The following is a 22209-nucleotide window of genomic DNA, read 5'->3' as shown; positions in this document are numbered from 1 at the left end:
TTTTAATACGTACGAAGTACGAAGGTGGATAGACAGTATTTTTTTGCGATAGGCGCTTAAGCCTAGATACTTTCTTTTACTACTGAAGAATGATTTTAAGTTGAAAATAGTGGTTTAATTTTCTTTTTAGAGTATTTAATAAGGGAACTTGGAAATAAATTACATCCCCAAAGGCCAAGGCTTGTATTTCTATTTTAATATCAAATTTAGGGGAGGACTACGTAATTGTACAGGCATGGTACAGGCCTACAACAAAGTGAAATTAGCGAGTGTTTTTTTTCGTAATATTCTTCGTAAAATTTTAATTTCCCTACTTTAGATTAAAATGGCGGGAACATTACCAATCTTCATATTTTATTTATTCGTGATAAGTCATGTGAAAGCGTTTTATGTTCCGGGAGTTGCACCCAAAGAGTTTAACAAAGGCAACATTATCGAAGTGAAAGCTGTGAAAATGACAAGCACGCAAACACAACTTCCATATGATTATTATTCTCTTAAATTCTGTTCACCTACTAATGGTCTTATTTATAAGTCGGAAAATCTAGGTAAGAGACTAATATTAATCAAAATTAAGTAGGTAAATAACATGTACAACATTTTATAGGAGAAGTACTAAGAGGAGACAGGATAGTAAATACACCTTACGAAGTATCAATGGCAACAAACCATGGCTGCAAATTTGTTTGCAATAACTCTATTACACCTATGCACTGGAATAGTGAAGAATCCGCTGTTGCAGCACACCGAATACAGCATCAATATTCAGTGCATTTGTAAGTGTCAGAAGACATTTTTATTAAAACTATTTCACTAATCATCAAACTTTGGGCATTTTTCCAGGCTAATAGACAACTTACCATGTGCTACTAGATTTCAAACATCTAAAAATGGCCAATCAGAATATGAACATGGTTATAAATTAGGTTTTGTCGAAGATGGAAAAGTACAAAATTTAATCTTTCTATTTATACTATTTAAAAAATTTCTACATATATATTTATCTTTGTTTAAAGGCATACATAAACAATCATTTAAAATTTATTTTAAAATATCACACTGAAGATAGGTAAGAACCAGTTTAAATTATATTTCTTTTTAATTTTCTAATTCCAATTCCTTTCAGTGTTAAGTTTCGGGTAGTTGGATTTGAAGTTGAGACTTCTAGGTTAGCAGCTTCAATTTTATAAATAGTGTATATATAATATACATATTAATAAATTAAAATTTTCCAGTGTTGGTGTTGCAGAATATGAAACAGTCAAAAACATGTGCAAATTTCCAACAAACCATAAAAAACAGCTAGTTAATGGGCAAGGTATATGTGTGTGTTAATATAAAGCAAGCCCAAAAACTAATTTTTACTCATGCATTTTTGAAGATGGAACAAAATTAATATTTTCTTACGAGGTTGAGTGGGAAAAAAGTGAAATTCGTTGGGCTTCCAGATGGGATACTTATTTGTCAATGAGCGATGCTCAAATTCATTGGTATTGTTATACTCTAATCTAATAAGTGGTTCATTAATGATTAATTGAATTATTTTCATTAGGTTTTCGATAATCAACAGCTTAGTTGTAGTCTTCTTTTTGAGTGGAATAATGACCATGATTATTATTCGTACGCTGCGTCGAGACATAGCCAGATATAATAAAGATGATGACATGGTAAAACACCAATAACTTATAATTCAATAGTTTTAGCTCAAATTCTAGCATAATATTGACCAAATTGCAAGTAGGGGTGTGCAAGTCCTCTTTATGGCTTCGAGTCAAGTCTCGAGTTCTGGAGAATTGTACTCGCGAATCTCGAGTCCAATTCTCGTTAACTAATTCTTAAGGACTTGAGGACTCTTAAGTCTTAATTTTCTGATCAAGCCTAGTTTGGGTCTTAACCGTACGCAACCACTTCTAATAGTCTCATAGTAGTTTAAGTAAACTAAAGTCTTAACTTGTTACGGTTATTGTAAAAAACTAAAGCCCCGTCACCAGCACAAAGAAAAGTACTCTCTTCACTGCAGAGTGCAGAAAAAAAATCAAAACTAAAATTGGAAAAGATGCCGCTTGGTGAGTCACGCGATCTCCGTTAAACCAAAGGGCAAACCAACCATACAAAATAAAAACCACTACCCTAGCGCGATTACGGGATTTCATCTGGTGAGCCTTTGAATGCAACTAAGCAAAAGTCAGAAAAAAAACTCCTTTGACTCGTCAAAAAATAAAGGACTATGTGGAATATTTATTAACTCAGTCCACTTAAGAGTAATTTTTAAGCATTGGCAAAGGACTTGGGGTACTCTTACGAGTAATATATTAAGCCATTGCGAGTCAGTGTCAGTACTCTGACTCAAGACGAGTACTCGCACAGGCCTAATTGCAAGAGAACATTTCTCCGCAGTTTAACAATTTTTGAGTGCTCTTTCACCACCCAAAATCTATTATGGTCGTTAAAAAACCAAAGAAACATTCTTGTGCAATTGGTTTTAGATCAAACTTTTAAGGATTGGACTACTTACCTAGATCTAAATGCACAATGTTCCATTTCCTGTAGGATGACACAATAGAAGAAAGTGGTTGGAAATTAGTTCACGGAGACGTATTCAGGCCTCCGAAACACCCAAAACTCTTCGCTGCTGTCATTGGAAGTGGAATACAAATTTTTTTCATGACTTTTATCACCATTTGTGAGAATAACTAACTTAAATGATCAATCAATACCTGAAAGTGAAGATATAAACCTTGTACCCTAGATCCGAATTCACTGAATTGCGCGTTTACCCACTTAATTAAGCTTCATAGTAACTAACTATAGATAGTGCCCTACCGTAACCGATGGCCACAAAACTGTCAATCAGAAAGCTCTCTTAATTGGAATCTAGGGTACGAGGTTTCATTTATCTTTGCTAAGAGCAAAAGTTCACCAAGACCCAAAAACACTTCAGGAAAAATAAATGACAATAATAACTTTTTTTATTGAGATATCCTTTACAAAAGGGTCTCAACTTTGCTTATTCCTTTAATAATGAGGTCTTTTTATAATTAAGAAAAGGTATGTAAAAACATGAGTGACTTGAAAGAAATTCAAAATTATCTCAACACGTTTGACTTTTGCTCTCACATATATAAATTATAAAGCCAGTCTAAATTATATTTTCTTCAAAGTCTTTGCTATGCTTGGCATGTTGTCTCCGGCATCGAGAGGAGCATTGATGACTACAGTCATTTTCCTGTATGTATTCATGGGCTTATTTGCAGGATATTTCTCAGCTAGACTTTATAAAACTCTGCGTGGTCAGCAGTGGAGGAAAGCTGCGTTTTGGGTATTATTTAGAAGTTAAAACTAATTAAAAAAATTTCCTTCTGAATGTTTTGTGTATATTATATAGACTGCCACCTTCTATCCTGGAATCACATTTGGTGTTGGATTTTTTATGAATTTTTTCATATGGGGAAAACATTCTTCCGGAGCGGTAACATTTGAGTGTTAAATTTTCTAATTAAAAATTAATGGTACTTTTTTAGGTTCCTTTTGCGACAATGATGGCATTACTCTGCCTATGGTTTGGAATTTCAGTTCCTTTGGTATTTTTTGGATACTACTTTGGTTATCGAAAGCAACCGTATGAACACCCAGTTCGAACGAACCAGATACCTAGACAAGTTCCTGAGCAAGTTTGGTACATGAACCCAATTTTGTGGTAAGAAGAACCTCAAGTTTGTGACCTTCAATGGCTGTTTCGTTCAACACTATGTTATTATTAGAAATGGTCCATCTAATTAGAGGGGGAAAAAATTAGTAGCTGCTGAGAGCTGCTTAATTTCTTTTATAGCTCTTGAATAATATTTATAAAATCTTTAAAATTAAGATTATTTTTGACAGCTTTCAATATCTACGTATTACAATTTGAAAAATGCCATTGAAGGTCTATCATATCCAGAAACAACTGAAAATTTCCCTCATAATTATACAAACTGTAAACATAACTTTCTTTTTTACTTTCAATAACAGCACATTAATGTCAGGGGTGCTTCCATTTGGCGCCATGTTCATTGAGTTGTTCTTCATTTTTACCGTAATATATTATCAAGAACGTATTTAGTTTACTACGAATGTTGAACAGTAATAGACTAGCTACTGTGATTTTTTTTGCTACAAGTAGCGCCATCTGAAGGTTTCTAAACTAGGATATTTAAGAGTATCATTCTAAAAGGTATAATTTTGTACGAGCCAACAATTTTTGCTAACTGTGTATGGAGTTTTAGACGAGTTTCAACGAGTAACTGAAATTTAACAGGTTAACCGTTGAAGAAAATTATTTAGTTCTTAAAAAAACTTTTACTACAACAAAAGGTTGATTTACATTTTTAGTTCTTGTTCAGATAAAATTATCCAAGATTTCAAAATTTGAAGATAAAAGAATGGCTTTGTTTTGGCCAAAAAAAGTGTGTGTACCCAAAATGTTTTGCAATTGTTTCTCCATTCTCAATTTGGAATAGATCTGAAGAACATGGCTGCAGCATTGCCTCAGTTAAATATTTTAGGGACCTAAATACGTTCTTGATATGCTTATAAAAAAGCAAAGTGATGATAGTAACTAACTTGCAAATTATTCTGGTAACAGGCAATTTGGGAGAACCAATTCTACTACATGTTTGGTTTCTTGTTTTTGGTCTTCATTATTTTGATCGTTTCATGTTCGCAAATTAGCATCGTTATGGTTTATTTCCAGCTCTGTGGCGAAGTATTTATAATTTTAAAACCTAAAAATCTAATTTCTTTAAATAAAAATAACTTTTTTAAAGGATTATCACTGGTGGTGGCGATCCTTCACTGTTTCTGGAGGTTGTGCTGTTTACGTTTTTGCCTACGCAGTCTTTTATTTTGTCACAAAGGTAAAAACCTCTTCAAAAATAAATATTTGCATAAATTACTGTTAATATTAATTTTACATTTGTAGTTGGAAATCACGGAATTCATTCCAACCTTGCTATACTTTAGCTACACTGGTCTTATGGCCCTCACATTCTGGTTATTAACTGGCACAATTGGTTTTTATGCGGCTTATTTCTTTGTGCGAATGATATACGGGGCTGTTAAAATAGACTAAACATTTTTTAAATTATTAAAATTGGAGTGAAAAGTAAATTTGGATTAACTCTCGAGGCAGGACCTTAAAAGCATTATCCGTGAGATAAGCCATTTTTCCACATTAAATTAGTAGGCGAGATCTTCCACAGTCATATTTTTAAGTACTCTCAAAGTGTAAATGCTTCAGAAATTGAGGTGATTAATATTTTGTTAATTGTACATTGTCTTTCAATTTTGTTTTGCTATGTTCGCCACATTTTCATCAAATTATTTTACACAAGCGGTTAAAGCCAAAATCACCTTGATGTACTGAATATTTGAGTTTCTAGGTTTTTCTCTGGACATTATTTTTTTTGCACCTTTAATTCTTGTAATCTTCAAAGTTGCTGTGTATTAAAATATGTAAATTATGAAAGAACACAGGAAATAAAAACTACTAGAAACTGGTCCTTGTTTTTATTAAAATTCTCTACATGGGTTAAAAATTGTGACAAATATAAGTACTCGTTATAACCAACACCCATTTGCTTATAAAAAGTTATTAAAATGTAAAAGCCTTTAATATAAACAATATTTCACCTAATACTATATATAAGTAAATCTTAAATTTAACAATGAGTAATAACGAACCATGAGCGGTTGTAGAAGTACGTAAAAACAATAAAACTCTTAATGGTTTTATTTAAGTAAAGATATTTCACCAATAATTGGAAGACCTGTACAACCCTTTTTCATTGATTCCAAAGTGAAAACTGGAATGCCAAATCGAATATTTGGGCTTAACTTCTTGACTTGAATTTCATTTCTTTTATCATTCAAAGGAATAACACCTAAAATAAGACCTTCATTTTCAGAATTTAGTTTAGTTAAGTCTATGACTGGAGCAAAGGCCAAATTTTTAAAATTAGGAATTCCTTCACTCTGGCAGGTTTTCTTGTGTAATTCAAACAAATTTTTGTTGGTGAAAATTTTTGCGCAAAATGAATTGGGACATGAAAATTTCTTTGAATGAATTTGTCGCAAATGTTGTAATAGCTGAAATTTGCGCAAAAAGATTTTATTGCACAAAGTACATTTGATGTCCATTAACTGCACATGTTTAGTAAAGTGCACTTGTCTTTGAAATCTGGATTTAAATTTCATCTTGCAAATTTTACAATAAAAATATTTGATATGTGAAATTTCCTTCTGAAGTTCTTGCGAAACATTACATAAATTTGACTTTCTATCATTATTGAGTTTTTCTTTAAGCTTGAAAGATAACGCTTCCATGTATTCATTTTTATTTTTTGGGGCTACGGATTTGACAATTTCATTTGAAACTAACTTTGAGCTATTTTTGTTCACATCAGAAAATGATTTCAAACTTGGGCTTTCTTTCGTTATTGTAGACTTAGATCTTGTCGCTATTTGCTTATCACAATTAAACCTCTCTCCACCATTTCCTGTAGAAATTTTACTTTTTTTCTCACTCTTGACTTGTCTTTTGATAATTAATTCAGGTTTACGGAGATTCAGAATGGTATTGGAGTCAAGATCATTCGCAGCTCTATCACTATTATTCAGATCTTCATTGTTAATGTTTGACATAAAATTTAAAACTGAATTGGCTCCCGCAACTACAGTATTGATGAGTTCATAGGGATTTCCACATTCATATGGGTCACCAACTTTCTCAGCACGTTCCATTCCTGAGGATCCGGGATAAGTTAAGTTCTGTTCTATTGAATATGGATTAAACTTTGCCTCAGGTAAATCAGGTGAATTCTCTGAATTAGAACATTCTCCTAAAACACTTTGCACATGAGTTTTAACGTGACATTCAAAATCATCTTCTGTCTGAAAGTCCAGTTGGCAAGGAATGCATGTAAATGTTACATCAGAGAGATTCCTATTGTTAGCTTCGGGTTCAGTGTAGCAAGTTGAAGTATCTTCCAGACTTAAGCTGTAAGGAACCTTTATCTGTGGTTGACTGTGGTAGGCCACACACCGAGGATGATGGCTTAAGAGATCAGTTTTTTCTAAAAATACACTTGAGCAACCCAAACATTGGAATGTAAACTCTTTTTTGTGGGTTGCCACGTGCCTTGTACAGTTCTCGTAGCTATATTTCATAATAATACCGCAAAAATCACATCTCCAATAGGAATCTGTAGCAGAATTTAACTTATCAAATTTAGGCCTATCCATTCCTTTTTTAACAAAACTCCCTCTCCCACTTGAAACAATATCAGTTTCATTTAAGCAAGCGATTGCCTTAGGTGTGGATATCGATAAATGAACACTATCACTATGAGTGACATCTTGTACTGATTTGTCAGACTCATTCATTGGCAAATAATTTTGTGGATAAGTGAGTGCCATGTTCTCAGCATTCGCCATTACGGAGCTAAACTTCTTTCTCTCCACACTACCGCTGGTGGGTACTTTGTGCGTGTATTTTAAATGGTGTAAATACACATTTTTCTGTCGATACGCTTTATTGCATAGGTGACACTGGAACAATGCAGTGGTGCTGTGTAAAGCCTATTATCAAGGTACGTTAATTACAAATGATTTACTCGTCAAAAATGTGAGGAATAGACTATTCCCAAGCAATTAGAGAAAAAAACACCAAAATAGCAGGTACCAGAGATAACAATAATGGTTCATAATGTTTTCACCACAATTTTCCTGACAATGAGGTATCTGTTACCAATCCCTATCAGCTTAGTGTTAAACACTAACTCCAGAGCTGTCATTAATTTTATCTTTTATTATTAGTGAAAACATATGACATAAGGATTCATGCAATGCAATCATGCGTGAGGAATGTGTACAATAATACAAAATTCATGTAATTTATGGAAATAATTGTAAATAATAACAAGTTAATAACACGACAAAGCAGAGCACCCACTGTGAAAAGCTAACAAAAACCCTATTCAAATTCTCCCATATTATGGTGCATATTCAGAAGTTAGAGAAATGCAAGTAGTGGACCAGTAAGTTAAAAACAAAACACCAATATTATGCTACAACAATATAATAATAAATATTACCTTGTGCCTCATTAAAGTGCCTTTTTGACGAAAACATCTCCCACAAATCGAACAGGAATGTGGTTTGAGGCCTTTGTGGATTAAGAGATGCATATCAAGTGTAAATTTACGACTAAAATGCTTTTCACAAACAGGGCATTGGAAATTTTTAGGAGAGTTCATGCTTGTTCTTTCAATATTATCCATTATTATAGAAAATATTAATAAAAAAGTACTTTAATGATATTCTAGTCTTTCTGACTTCTCAGATTATTATCCGCATAAAAAAATAGACAAAAACATAGTACGTAAAGCCAATTAATCCAAGAATCATAGCCATAGCATAGTCCCAAAATCTGAGTTCAAAGTTCACGTCAGTAACAAGTCTGCCGGTTCAGATTAAATTAAAATATGTCCATAGATTTCGAAGCTCATTGTAGCATCGCGAAACCAAACAAATAAATCGTATAAATTTATGCAGCTCTTATTGGCTATAATTAGATAAAAATCTTTTAAACTTTTAGTTTTAGCACGATAAGTATTTTACAGTAACAACTGTAATTGCCAGTTATAGAACTTACTAGTAAATCCCATAGAATATATATCTATATTTCGCTTTGAAAGAATCTGTGTAATTGTGTATTCCTATGATTTAACCATCGGCTGCTGCTGCTGCTGCTGCTACTACTGCCATTGTAGATTTCGAGAGCGACGTAAGTTAGTAATATTTACCGATTTAGGTATTTCTGATTAGCTTATCCTACGAGTACTATTTTGTGGCTATTAACAAATGGCCGCGTTTGAAGAAATGGGCGTATTGCCCGAGATAGCTCAAGCCGTTGAGGAAATGGAATGGACACTTCCAACTGACGTTCAAGCCGAAGCCGTTCCTCTCATTCTCGGCGGGGGGGATGTGCTTATGGCAGCGGAAACTGGAAGTGGCAAAACCGGTGCGTTTTGTTTACCAGTTCTCCAAATTGTGTGGGAATCTCTCAAAGATGAGGAAACTGGCAAAGGCAAGAAAGGTGGAAGTAAAATTTCCGGAATTACCAAATCGTCCAAGTGGATGTTGAATGTTTTCGATAGAGGAGAACAACTAGCTATAAGCCCCGATGGTTTCACGTGCCAAAGTAGGGATCACAAAGCCTGGAATGGTAGTCGATCAAATAAAGGAGTAAGAAGCCAAGGAAAATATTACTACGAAGCCAAAGTGACCGATGAGGGACTTTGTAGGGTTGGTTGGGCCACACTTTCAGCATCCTTAGATCTTGGCACTGATAAATTGGGATTTGGTTTCGGAGGCACGGGAAAGAAATCTTTTTCTAAGCAATTTGATAACTACGGTCAAGCCTACGGCAAGAATGACGTCGTTGGATGCCATCTCAACTTGGATGATGGGAAGATAAAGTATTCCTTAAACGGAGTTAGCCTGGGTGATGCTTTTTCGATTCCTCCCAATTTAATGAAGGAGCCTTTTTTCGCCACTGTTTGTATGAAGAATGCGGAATTAGAATTAAATTTTGGAAATACTCCGTTCAAATACCCTCTTGAAAAGGGTTACGTTGGATTGGCTTCTGCGGAAAATGTGGTTCTTTCGAGCAATACCGGGAGCGGTGGGGGAAGCGTGTCTAGCTCCAAAGGAAAAAGCAAATCGCCAAGAGCCATAATAATAGAACCGTCGCGAGAATTGGCGGAGCAAACTCTTAAATGCATTCAAAATTTCAAGCAGCATTTGGCTGATCCTAAAGTTTACGAATTACTTGTAGTTGGTGGTATAGCCGCCAAAGAACAAATTCAAAATCTACGCGACGGCATCGACATCGTCGTGGGAACTCCTGGAAGACTAGAAGATTTGATAAGCAGCGGAGAGCTTAATCTCTCGCAAGTTCGATTCTTCATACTCGACGAAGCCGACGGTCTCTTAAGTCAAGGACACAATGACCTCATAAACCGCGTCCACAATCAAATACCAAAAGTATCTCCGGAAGGGAAGCGCCTTCAGATGATTGTATGTTCGGCTACGCTTCACTCTTTCGAGGTGAAGAAACTGGCTGAAAAAATAATGCATTTTCCCACTTGGGTCGATCTGAAAGGCGAAGACAGCGTCCCCGAAACGGTCCATCACGTCGTCTGTCGGGTGGACCCGAGGCAAGATACGTCGTGGAAAAATATGAAGAGGCACATCGCGACCGACGCGGTACACGCCAAAGATCGAGTAGGGCCAGCGAACAACACCGCCGAGACCATGTCCGAAGCGGTGAAAATGCTGAAGGGTGAATACGTGGTCAGAGCCATCGACGAACAGAAAATGGACCAAGGGATCATCTTCTGCCGAACCAAAATAGATTGCGACAACTTGGAGAAATATCTGCTCCAGCTCGGCGGTGGTTCCAAAAACCGAAACAACTCTTATTCCTGCGTCTGCTTACACGGAGATCGGAAACCCCACGAGCGCAAAGCGAATTTGGAAATGTTCAAGAGGAAGGAAGTAAAATTCCTCATTTGTACCGACGTCGCGGCCAGGGGTATCGACATCTCCGGCGTCCCGTTCGTCATCAACGTTACGCTACCGGATGAAAAAGCCAACTACGTCCACAGAATCGGCAGAGTTGGTAGAGCCGAGCGCATGGGTCTCGCCATTAGTCTAGCTTCCAACGTTCCCGAGAAAGTCTGGTACCACAGCAACTGCGCCAATAAGGGTCGTAATTGTTGGAATACCGATTTAACTAGCGATGGTGGCTGTTGTATCTGGTACAACGAACCCCAATACTTGGCCGATATCGAAGAACATTTAACTTGCACCATCCAGGAAATTGACACTTCGCTCAAAGTGCCGGCTGACGAATTTGACGGAAAAGTCAGCTACGGGCAGAAGAGGCGAAATATGGGATGCAACTATCAAACGCACACGGCTCAGATGGCGACTACCGTCAAAGAATTGGCTGAATTAGAGTTCAGAGCTCAGAGTATTTACATGAAGCAATACTTTTGCAGGTTGTAAATTTATAATATAGAAGTATAGATTCCTATTCATAATTGTGAAAATACAATGTCCGAATATCCAATCGAAACCTTGAATAAAATATTATCTTCGCTGTGCATTAAATACCGTTTTGTTATTTCTGTTCGTACTACGATCGCGGATAAAGTGGCTAGCTTACTGATAGATTCTAAGATTATGTTTATCTTTTTTTTTCAGATAAATGACTCGCAACTTCGTTCGCTTTCAGAAGTCACTAGTTAGCATTCCGTTTCTAGTTCATCCGAAATTTCTTCCGCTTAACTTTTACCCCGTTAAAAGGTCTTAGCTTTTCATTCAAATTTAAACGTTTGTTATAATAATAATAGTAAAATTATTTAGAATGTCTTCCGCCATTCCAAAAGTGTACGTCGCGACTACTATGGTTCCGGAGGTTGCGTTAAATATACTAAAAAGCAGGTAATAAACTGTTGAACTCTGGGAACAACGATAATTAATTTAGGTACCAAGAATATACTACAATAGCGCCTATTTCGCGAGGTAAGTTCCTCCGCTTTTTAATCACAAAGTGTAAACATATATGGCGACCGTCTGCGTGAAAGAGTGTCACCAAAATCGAACTGTCGTTATAAAGTATACGACGATGTGTTTAGAATCTTAGCCCATATTCTTGGTACTTGAATCTCAATCTTGTGAACAACGTACAGTCGCATCAATATTGGGTTATTCCAGATATAATACGGAATTATGGCAAGAAAATCGTCCTATTCCTCGCAACGAATTTTTAAGAGCCGTCAGAGGAATTAACGGCCTCTTTTGCAGTGGCTTGAACAAAATTGATTCCGAACTTTTAGACGCTGCTGGTAATCTAGTATTTTATACCATGGAGGAAAAATAAGGAGTTGATTAACGCGTCACCGCGATGCCAGCTTGAAAATGGGGGTAGCTAAATAGGGGGCGACACCGGCCTTTTTTGTACGTGAAGCCGATTGATGACGTCAAAGAGTGAGCGTGCTAGGCTAGCAGATTCACATGTGGCTTTAACGTCAAGACGTAAGAATAAAGACCCAGTGTCGACCCCCTTTTTGTCAGCACTCGTTCTTCCTCTGGCATCAAAGTGACTCGTTAAACGACTCCTTATCTTTTATCCATTTTTATACCCATTATTACTATTATTTTGAAATCAGTAATATTTCCATGTAGGTCCTCAGCTAAAAGTAATTGGAACCGTTTCAGTGGGCTATGACCATATTGATTTGCCAGAGTGCAAAAAACGGTATTTTTAGATATATTACACTGTATCAGCTATAGCAGCAACAAACAGCACCCCACACAAGGAGAACGCAAAAGTCGTGCATTTTCTTGTGTACAGTTTTCATTGGTTAGACACTTTAGAACCTGCTGCCGTCGGAAGGGGAAAATTCGGAAAATATCTTCCCCCTTTCCGTAAAACGTTCAGCGTAAAGGCTCGTCCAATGAAATTTGTACACAACACTGCGTTAGCGTGTTTAAAGGCTAGCTGCGTTCTCCTTGTGTTTGTTGCTCCTAGGTATCAGAAAGTTTAAGCGCTGTAAAGAGTATTCATCAAACGTGTAAAATATTGGTTTTAACATGTACCTTACCGATTATGCCAAATAGAGAGGTTAAGCTCCGTACAGGAAACGTGTGGGGGAAAACGTCTATACATATTTTGTTGGTATATTTCACTACACTAATAAATTCATATTGATTTCTTTACTGTACGAAATCAGTTAACACCCATCCTAACAAAATTTAAGTTATTCTAAAGAAATTTTACATTATAAGCTAAATGTTGAGAAATTAAAAATCTTTTACCTCCGCGTTTTATTGCAGGAACTTAATCCCTTTACTATTCTTGAGGTTTAAAGTATTCTTTACGCTTTTCGCAGTGTTTAAACTCTCTATTAATATATTTATTGTACAACTAAAACAAAACATTGGTGATTAGTAATATCTTAGTTGGAAACACTCCAGATGTATTAACCGACGCTGTGGCCGAGTTAGCCGTGGGCCTTTTATTGGCCACAAATAGGAAATTCTTCCACGCTCACAATGAACTAACGAGGTAATTATAAATCCGATAAAATAAACCTATTACCAAATTGCGTACGGGGCAACAAACATTTAGAGTGAAGCCATTAGAGGTTGGATTTTGCAGGCAGTATGAACCAAAGCGACAAATAATTGACTGTTAACACGCACAACGGCTTGTTTTTGACGTAACTAAAGCCAATTATCCCTAATTTCTGTTAAACCTGGTAGAAAAAATTTCAAATTAATTGATACACCATAAACATGGAAGTTCATACTCTCTTTAATGCTTTTAGTTACACCAGATGGCGCCAATTTAAAAGTCTTGGCTGGATGGGAACAAATGTCTACTGTTTTATTAAAAATAAGAACTTCTTTAACACTAATTTGAGCGATTTAAAACTATAAATGAATGTTAAATTCAAGAAAAATTCGACGTTATGAAGTACTACAAATAAAAATTTAATGTTTCTACTGTTGGCGCCATCTGGATAAACTTAGGGTATTTAAAAATAGACCTCTAATGGCGTTACGCCTGTGAAAGGATCACTCTATATTCGGAAAAAGTTAACATAATTTCCATCTTTGAAGTGGCGCGTGGGAAAAAGTGATTTGGGCACCTATGTACCTCACAGGAACGTCAATTAAAGGTTCAACTGTTGGTATTGTTGGATTTGGAAGAATAGGTATTTCGAATACTAAGTACTTTAAAGGGGAATTGTCACCACCCTAAAATTGGTTAAAAACCATTGAAATGGATAGAGGACGTCCGAAAATGGTTATACAAAAATTTCATGTTAATATTTCCAGTATTTGATTATTATTAGCAACCAAATTTCGTGTTTTATCCCCCCGACTCGAGAAACTCAGAACGGCTTGGTTGAACCTACCTGCAGCGCCATCTCTTGAACGAAATATTATTTTCCCCGGTTTTATCATTTTTCGGTCGGAACTGTCGTCTGCTACGACATTCTCCTTGGCTCTTGAACCGAGTTATACTCGTAGATTGTAGTTTTACTATATCGTGTTTTAAAATGCCTTACACGCCGCACTTTCTCAAATTTTTGCCGCTTCATTCTTTTGGCGCTGCACGTAGGTTCAACCGCGATTTCCGAAATTTTTGGAGCCGTTTGATGTAGGTTGCGGAAAAAGTAGCGTAACTTTTTAAATACTTTTCCAATAACTATCATTTATATATTTTCTATCATTCTGTTAAAAAACCTCGTAAATTTTGGTTTTGGTGACAATTCCCCTTTAAGGAACTATAGTACAATATCTAACAAGCGTTTATAGGACAAGGAATCGGCCAAAGACTGAATGCTTTCAATATAAAAAAGTTGCTTTACAGCGGAAATTCCGAAAAACCAGAAGGTACTAGCCATACGAAATAATAGCGCTTTCCCCTTAACATAGAGCTACCCAGCGGTCAACGTGAGAAGCTTAATTACTTTGTTAGTTGTTGGACTTTATTCTGCTAATGAGACGCTCGGTGTTTTAAAATAGTGATTACAACACCTATAGGCTTCGTGGCTTCGTGCGTAGTTTAAATTTTGTTCATAAGTATCGCCGCCTACCGACCACGTTTTAAATTGAATATATGAAAGCTGTCTGCTCGTTCTAAATTATCTCTCCGCAACAGCTGAAAGTTCAACCATTAAATTGGGAAATTCAAAAGGTGTCTGCTAATTTTTCCCATATTTAGTTTACAAATATAAAGGCAGATGGCACTATATTTCCTAAGCTCGAATATTCAACTTCTGTTTTTAAGGCGGTAAATCGTCCTAATACAATAGCTAATGAACTTCTGCCGTTTGCCACTACGTAGCTCTATGTAAACTGAAATGGCTAATTCAAGATCGAAACATTGATCAATAATTGTAATATCAGGTGAAACGTTAAAGGCCCAATTTGTTCCATTCAATACTTTACTGGAAGAATCCGATTTCGTGATCGTGGCTTGCTCTCTCAACAAACAAACGGCGAAAATGTTCGACAAAGACGCTTTCCGCAGAATGAAGAATTCCGCTGTTTTCATCAACGTCAGCAGGTGGGTAACTAGGTTCAAAGGTTCAAAGGTTTTTATTCGCTCGTACAAAGTACACCCTTTTGTAACAGGGCGGCTCCAATGGGAGCTCAGCATTAATTATACAATAATACACTAGTAATAAAAATAAAAGGTAATGGTAATGGAAAATTAACCAGGAAAACGTAAACAGGAAAAAGTAATATACAACGTTATGTAATAAATTTTAGGGGGAAGTACAATGTAGACCGGGAAACAGATAAGTTAGGGTAGTCAAATAAGTTAATTTTTCTTCTTCTGCCAAGTCTCTAACACCTTTTGGATCACCTCGAAGTCCCAAACATCCCCTGCAAGACCAAGAATATTTTCCAAGTGCTTCCAACGGCCAACTGATCAGCTTATTCAGATCTTCATTTTCAGAACGGTAATAGTGAGTGTAGGGAGCTGTTGGCTCGCGTGGCATGAAGGGCTTGCCACCACCCTCCTACGCTTTGTCACCCGGCCACCAGTTTAAAGGCAATAAAGTCGCTAGATGACTTGGTCCTAAGGTGGTGTCTTGGGTATTAACTTAGCTGATTATTATTATTATTATACCTAAGAATAATCAGTTAGTCAGATCAGGTTAATCTTTTATATTCCCTTTTTACTATTACTACTATCAAAAGTGACATAAGACCCAAAAGTGTGTCAACTCTACCTTTGCGCCCGTTAAAATATTTACTGAGAGCTAGTCTCACAATAGACTACATAACCTACTAGTTGGAATAGTACTAGTAACGGTAAATTTAGTCTATGGTCTGGCGCGATTTTCTCTCTTCGATTAACTCGCCCGTAGACATTCGTTCTAAAACGCCTCACTCGGCGGCGCTGGAGTGGAGAAAATTTCAAATTTTGATGACGTATTTTCAACCCCCTCTCACACTCCCCCCTTTTACTTCGAGACAAGCTCCCATTAAACATTTTACCGTACTGACACACTTTTGGGTCTTATGTCGCTTTTGCTACTATTAATCTCATCAGATTCAGTTAGCTGAATAGTTATCTGACTTATACGATTAGTATAGTAAGCAAATCGGAATAAACAGAAATTAAAATTTTAAAAGGGACTTAAGGGATATGTAAATTTGACAACGGTGAGGCATTTGAAATTAATTTAGTTTAAACTATCTGGTTTCATTTTGACCCATATCATCAACTGATCTGATAAAATTTGAGCGTCAATGCCTATAATCTGATACCTGATCTATCGTAATTATCAACTCGGTTCAGATCAGGAAACTGATATCTGAGAATCGTTTGGAAGCACTACCAGGAGCCACGCGTAAAGAAAGCCTACCCTATTTAACGGTATTATCATAAGTAACATAATAAACATAAGTATGACATTAGGATTTTTTTTACTACATCCTTTCTTCACAGTGACGCCATTTTTTTTCTAAATAGCGCCACTCGGTAGCGGTGCCATGATCTAATCTAACCCAACTTCCGTTAACGTGATATGCCGGGAATTTGGCGCGCGATTTTGAATACCATCATTTTTAGGCTTAATTATTATTTAGGCGCACTATGGTTACGCAACAGAGTAAATTTTTTTTTGGAGTACTATATGATTGGCGGTATTTGAACTCTTTTTGGATGACCAATAGAAAAATTCCAATCACAAATAGGCTTAAACTCCCGGGTTTTACTGATTTATCTTTGGTAAAGAAAGGATGGCCCTAAATGGGTTAGAGTGTGCAATAACTGGTGGCTTTACCGGGGAGTCGGGGTCCGGCTCTTGTAACCCATAAGGGCGGTGGCGCACTGGGAGATGTTAGCTCTGATCAAATGGTCCTATCTCCACCTCCGACTTCGGTCAGGTTTGGGCTGGATACTGAACTTCGGTTCAGGCTAACGGAGAGGGTCCAGGCAAACTGGCTGCCTCGGCGGATTGGGTAGCCTGCTGTGGGGCGGCGAGCCTCCATATGCGGGCACGGCGGTCCTGTTTCCCGGCCTTTTGGGGCCCACCGGGATTTCCGGTGCCAGCTGTGCCGGGTTACTTGGGCTGCTGTGTGCTCGTCGTTCCCCTTTAGGAGCTCTTTCCAAAGGGTTTGGGTCCTTACCTTCATAGGTAGGGTGTCGGCTGGAGTTGCTATAGCATCCATTCTAAATCCCACTGCTGTGTGCGAAGTGGGGATTGGTCCACCCATTGCTGCACCTTCTGCTGGGTTGAGTGGCTTGCGTCAAAGGTGCGCCCATCAGTAGTGGGGTTCTGCTACCCATGCTGGATTTGTCACCTGTCCGGGCTTGGGGACGCTGGCGTAGGGCACTATGATGATAGGCCTCCGGTGGTATGGTCTTTGTTACTAGGTACACCGGGCTATAAATTCTGACACACTGGTAAAGAAAGGATGTAGTTAGAAAAAATGCATGAGCAAGGCTACAAGTGTTATACTTAGATGTATTATGTTACTTATGCTGTTACTAGTCTTTGGAAAAGGCTTATTGAATAAATAAAATACGCGAATAAGTAAATTTTTATTTTATTTAGTTTTTATGTAGTTTTTTACTCGAAGATCTATTTGATCCGAGATTCGCGTCTTTTTGTTTGCTCGAAGACCTATTGGTACGAGTTATTTGTAAGTTTTTAATTTCTTCAAATTTGTTTAGGGTTTAGCTATTTTATCCCTTTTCATTGTGGACTAATCTACTTATTCGCGTATTTTATCAGACTATCATTAACCGAAATCTTTCAGTGTCGTTCTTAATAATATTAGGTTACTTATGATATTGTTCAACTTTTACCATAGGGGCGGTGTAGTTGACCAGGATGCCTTGGTCGAAGCATTGGAAACGAACGAAATCAAGGCGGCCGGTTTAGACGTCATGACACCAGAGCCGTTACCACCCAATCACCCACTAACTAAAATACCCAATTGCAGTAAGTTCCACCAAGAACCTGGTTAGGATTACTGAAAACGAACGAGCCGGCACGTTTTAAATATAAGGGGTACGTTCAGCAGAGCTCATCGGATTCACCGATTACTAATCGGTGACATCGGTTTCCTACTGTACGCTTTGTCGCGTTTCCGGTTTTGACGTCACGATAGTCATCGGTTACTCACCGAAGTCATCGGCTGGAAGAGTCGGTTTTTCCGATGACTGACGTCATTTCTGACGTAAAACACCGATGACTGAATAAAAGCGTTCAGCAACTTACGACGTCATTATGACGAAAAAGCTCATCGGTGGAAAATATCAAATCAATTCCGTTGACTGCTGCTGAACGTAGCCAAGAAGTACTAGCTGGGTGGAGTTAATAATTAACACAGTGTCGCCATCTGTTGGGGGAATATTATAAATATTTCATAACACAATAATTGAGAAATTACCCAAAATCTGGCTATTTATAATTTAATATTTTAATAATATTAATAGGTCTTTCTATAAAGTAATATTGGCCTTCTTGTTTAGATGTATTGGGCGCGTCACACCTGACGTAGAAGTGACGTTCAACTATCATAGCCAATAGTCGCTAGCCTAAATTATATTTATGTCTTATTCAACTTGTTAAAAAGTTCCACGCGCGTCTTGATATTTTAGAGTAAACGGGCTCGAGCGATTTCGCGCGTGTTCCCTCAAATAAAAAAAATGCGCGAGCCTTTTACGCTAACATTTTAACAAGTTGAACAAGACACGAATTAAAATTCAACGAGTCGTCCTTTTTATAAAGATCTAACCTTCAAAATTGAACTGAACTCCTACGTATCTCGTGACGAAAGCGATACATTAAAACAAGTTTGGCAAGCGTAATGACTTCATAGAAAGGCCTATTGATATTTCATCAAATTTGTACGTACTAAATTAAGAAACAACCGAACTTTTCCGTGATTAATAATAATAACAATAACAACATAAGTTTCTAATATTAAATCGTAAGGCTTGATCCCATTGGGTCGATTCTCATTCAACCGAATCCCATTCGACCGACATTTTGTTGGCCCACAAGTGAAAGCATGAAACCTAACCTAACGTAACCTTTTCGAATAAATGGGACTCGACCCAATGGTATTGCAAAATTAGAATTCAATCAATTGGGAAAGTATATTTTTGGATTCGATCCATTGGGAATTCGACCCAATAGGATTCTATCCAACGGGAATATACCATCGTAAGTGGGACTGTTCCTAATCTTTATACGAAAAGTTCTTACTGACATTGTGAGTGCCGAGTTGAGTTGCAAGCAGGGCCGTGCTTAGGGGGAGGCGAGCAGGGCGGTCGCCCAGGGCCGCTAAAATTTTACCATAGGGATGTATATACCGGAGGGCCGCTACACTCAGTTTCGACCATGCATTTCGCCCGGGGCCGCGAGACCTCTAAGCACGCCACTGGTTGCAAGTGACAAGTCAGACTGTAAAACTATTTTTCCCGCCAGAGGACGCTTTTCTTTTACTAATTACGTCACTCTGAAAATTGCAGTAAAATATTTCCCAAAGAGACATACTTACGGAATAATTATATGTAGTTTCTTTCCATACTAGAAAAAAATTGATAGAAAATGTAGGCTGGTGCGTTCTCAGTAATCCTAAAAAAGATCTCGCTTGTACGCGTTAAAATTTCTTGACGCTTATTGAACCACGTCTGGTTCGACAATATTTTTCGGTGTTTCAAAAAAGCGTCATTAAAACAGGGTTGCCACAATATTTTCAGATTAAAATTCCCTGTTTTGCCTGTCCATTTTAAGAGATTTTTAAAACCAAAATTAGACAATTTATAGCATTATATTTTACTTTTATCAGAAGTTTATAAATTGAAATCAACATACATTTCAGTACAAAACGTTAAAAAAATTAGCAAAACTTTAAAGGTACTAAATAATAGTCATAGAATTTGTCAGATAACTAGAGTAAAATTACCTTCAAAAAGTCTCATGATAATATTGAATTCCCTGAATTTTTACAAATTCTTAAATTCCCTGATATTTTAGGCCCATTTTTAAATTCCTTGACGTGTGGCAACCCTGTAGAAGGGGTTTTATAACTTCATATCGTCAAAAGTGACATAATTACCAAAAGTGTGACAATCCCTGTACTTTCGTATGCTTAAGGTTTATTGAATGCTCGACTCGAGATCGACTACTTAAAAGACTATTTATTGTCGCCTTTCTGGATCTTTTTTCAGTCTATGGTATTATATCGTAGGTAGATGGCGATAGCATCTCCGCAGAACGACGAAAAATCAAAAAATAAACTAACTTTGACCAGTGCTACTTAGTTCCTCCGTTCCTCACTACGAGGCGTTATTTTTTGGTTTTAACTTCCTTCCCTCCAAGGCATACTTTCCCTTCTCCCCTCCCAACTTGTATTTCACTCGTAACATTCATTAAGAAATTAGGTCCGATTTAGAGGTCGGTAACGGTTAATCATTATCCATGATTAAATTGATTTTTTTCGGGGAAAAATGTAAACAAAGAAATTTACCGGTTAATATTTCGGAAAATGATTAAAAAACATGTATTATTCGTAAAATTTGAGCTTTTTATCGAAAAAACGTCGTTTTTCCGATTAATTTTACAAATTTATCAAACAATTAATCGGATAATACAGAAATATAAATTACTTGATCAAAACGTTTTACGAATAATTTTGAGAGCTTTATCTATTGAATAAAAGTTAACCATCCCCGACCTCTAGTCCGATTGACACACTTTTGGTAATTATGTCACTTTTGATATCGTCTATCTGCGAATTTCGTTTTGTAGCACTATTACCGCACATTGGCAGCGCGTGCCACGAAACCAGAATTGCCATGTGCACCCTGACATCCGAGAACATCGTGGCAGGATTGGAAGGGATGCCTTTACCGGCGCCACTTTAAATGAATGAGAAACATCATTTGTATATTCGTTATCATTTTTATTAGTCAAATTAAAATGATCTGCTCCACAGTTCACGAAAAAATATTGCATTTTAAATCCTGATAGTGATAAATTAGTCGAATAAAATAAATAAATAAATAGGGCGACAATTTTTTTTCCAAATTTCTTTTACAAAAGTTTAAATTTTTCTAAGACTACTTGCAATTATCAAAAATATGGGTTACAAAAATCGTTTATAAAAATATGATAAATTTAACCTAATAAAAATAAATAATAATATTGACTAGTCAAAGTAAAACACATTTTCTAAATAAATAATAAAAATAAATTAAGTGTGACTAGATCATACGTTTCTCACGGAATGGACCAAATAGCAAAAAGTTTGGCACTATTTCCACGAAAATTTCTTGTCTTAGGGTTGGCATTTTTCAATATTTTACTATTTTTGTCAATAATTTGACAAATTTTCTCTCTTCAATTCACAAATAATAAGTTTTTGTCGACAACTGACGAAAGTAGCTACAATCCTGAACGAATGGTAATTAAAACTAGACCGCACAATCGTATACGATTCGCCACCTGTATGTCCCTCTTCGCCGCATTTCATTTCGTTAAACTAATAAAATTTAAAAAATAATTTAAAATGAATTTAAATGTTGTAAAATTAAGCAGGAGTTACCGCATCATTTTACCCGAATAAACTGTATCTTCGTATTTAATTATAATACTACTAGTAATAAAGGTCAATTTCGAAATTAGCCTAATTATTGTAATTATTACCAAGAATGTATTTTTACTTAGGGAGAACGACTGATTATTTTTAGCATTTCTTCCAATCACCTTTATGATCGAAGAGTAAGCTCCTCCCCCTAAACAAAATCAATTCAGCCCGGACTCTCATTGGTTCCCTAACACTGACGTCTTCTGACGCCATTGGAACTGGACCACGATGGCCGCAGATCCACTCAACATAAGGTGGTTTCTTTTCGCTTGTTCCGGGATTTCGGAGTAGGGTAAGAAGAGTAAATATATGACGTCATTTTACTCCGATTCTGTGGTGGCGAATAGCTCGAATCGGAGTAAAAACGTTTTTCCAAAATGGCAGCCTGTGGCTTTTTTAGCAGATGAGCAGAGGATTTTATCAGTTTACTCCGATCGTTTACTCTCCTTACACCTCCTTTTCAGAAGG

General features: G+C 36.7%; 4 protein-coding genes across 5 annotated transcripts; 3 read left to right on the top strand and 1 right to left on the bottom strand.

Annotated features, from left to right (window-relative positions):
- The first annotated feature begins 22 nt into the window (after nucleotides 1-22).
- TM9SF4 (transmembrane 9 superfamily protein member 4) lies at nucleotides 23-5520 on the top strand. Of its 2 annotated transcripts, none has more exons than XM_090180647.1 (17): nucleotides 23-179; nucleotides 320-548; nucleotides 608-776; nucleotides 844-946; nucleotides 1017-1069; nucleotides 1127-1168; nucleotides 1236-1318; nucleotides 1382-1490; nucleotides 1553-1667; nucleotides 2551-2683; nucleotides 3162-3319; nucleotides 3386-3469; nucleotides 3522-3697; nucleotides 4009-4072; nucleotides 4622-4741; nucleotides 4803-4892; nucleotides 4958-5520. In XM_090180647.1, the coding sequence occupies exons 2-17, from the start codon at nucleotides 326-328 to the stop codon at nucleotides 5105-5107; spliced, it is 1872 nt and encodes a 623-aa protein (XP_090036773.1). In that variant the 5' UTR covers nucleotides 23-179; nucleotides 320-325; the 3' UTR covers nucleotides 5108-5520. The 2 variants fall into 2 exon arrangements, with proteins under 2 accessions (XP_090036773.1, XP_090036772.1); XM_090180646.1 differs by having other exon boundaries at nucleotides 23-256.
- On the bottom strand, nucleotides 5516-8402 carry LOC149936453 (uncharacterized). The gene is made up of 2 exons (XM_090180645.1): nucleotides 8130-8402; nucleotides 5516-7614 (listed from the first exon to the last, which is right to left on the bottom strand). Exons 1-2 carry the CDS (start codon nucleotides 8313-8315, stop codon nucleotides 5767-5769), a joined length of 2034 nt encoding a protein of 677 aa, XP_090036771.1. The 5' UTR covers nucleotides 8316-8402; the 3' UTR covers nucleotides 5516-5766.
- A 383-nt stretch (nucleotides 8403-8785) lies between these two features.
- Nucleotides 8786-11203, top strand: Ddx1 (ATP-dependent RNA helicase Ddx1). Its single transcript, XM_090180543.1, has one exon. The coding sequence runs from the start codon at nucleotides 8899-8901 to the stop codon at nucleotides 11107-11109; it is 2211 nt and encodes a 736-aa protein (XP_090036669.1). The 5' UTR covers nucleotides 8786-8898; the 3' UTR covers nucleotides 11110-11203.
- LOC149936451 (glyoxylate reductase/hydroxypyruvate reductase-like) lies at nucleotides 8804-21072 on the top strand. The gene is made up of 11 exons (XM_090180544.1): nucleotides 8804-8821; nucleotides 11308-11409; nucleotides 11470-11547; nucleotides 11821-11951; nucleotides 12292-12364; nucleotides 13058-13174; nucleotides 13732-13826; nucleotides 14434-14511; nucleotides 15028-15187; nucleotides 17953-18083; nucleotides 20904-21072. Exons 2-11 carry the CDS (start codon nucleotides 11312-11314, stop codon nucleotides 21017-21019), a joined length of 1077 nt encoding a protein of 358 aa, XP_090036670.1. The 5' UTR covers nucleotides 8804-8821; nucleotides 11308-11311; the 3' UTR covers nucleotides 21020-21072.
- The last annotated feature ends 1137 nt before the right edge of the window (nucleotides 21073-22209 follow it).

The sequence above is a fragment of the Leiobunum rupestre genome, chromosome 7 (assembly GCF_980474605.1).
Source record: "Leiobunum rupestre chromosome 7, qqLeiRupe1.1.hap1, whole genome shotgun sequence".
Classification (NCBI taxonomy): Eukaryota; Metazoa; Arthropoda; class Arachnida; order Opiliones; family Sclerosomatidae; genus Leiobunum; species Leiobunum rupestre.
Note: the sequence above shows the minus strand (reverse complement) of the source record. Positions and strands in the feature narration are given on the sequence as shown.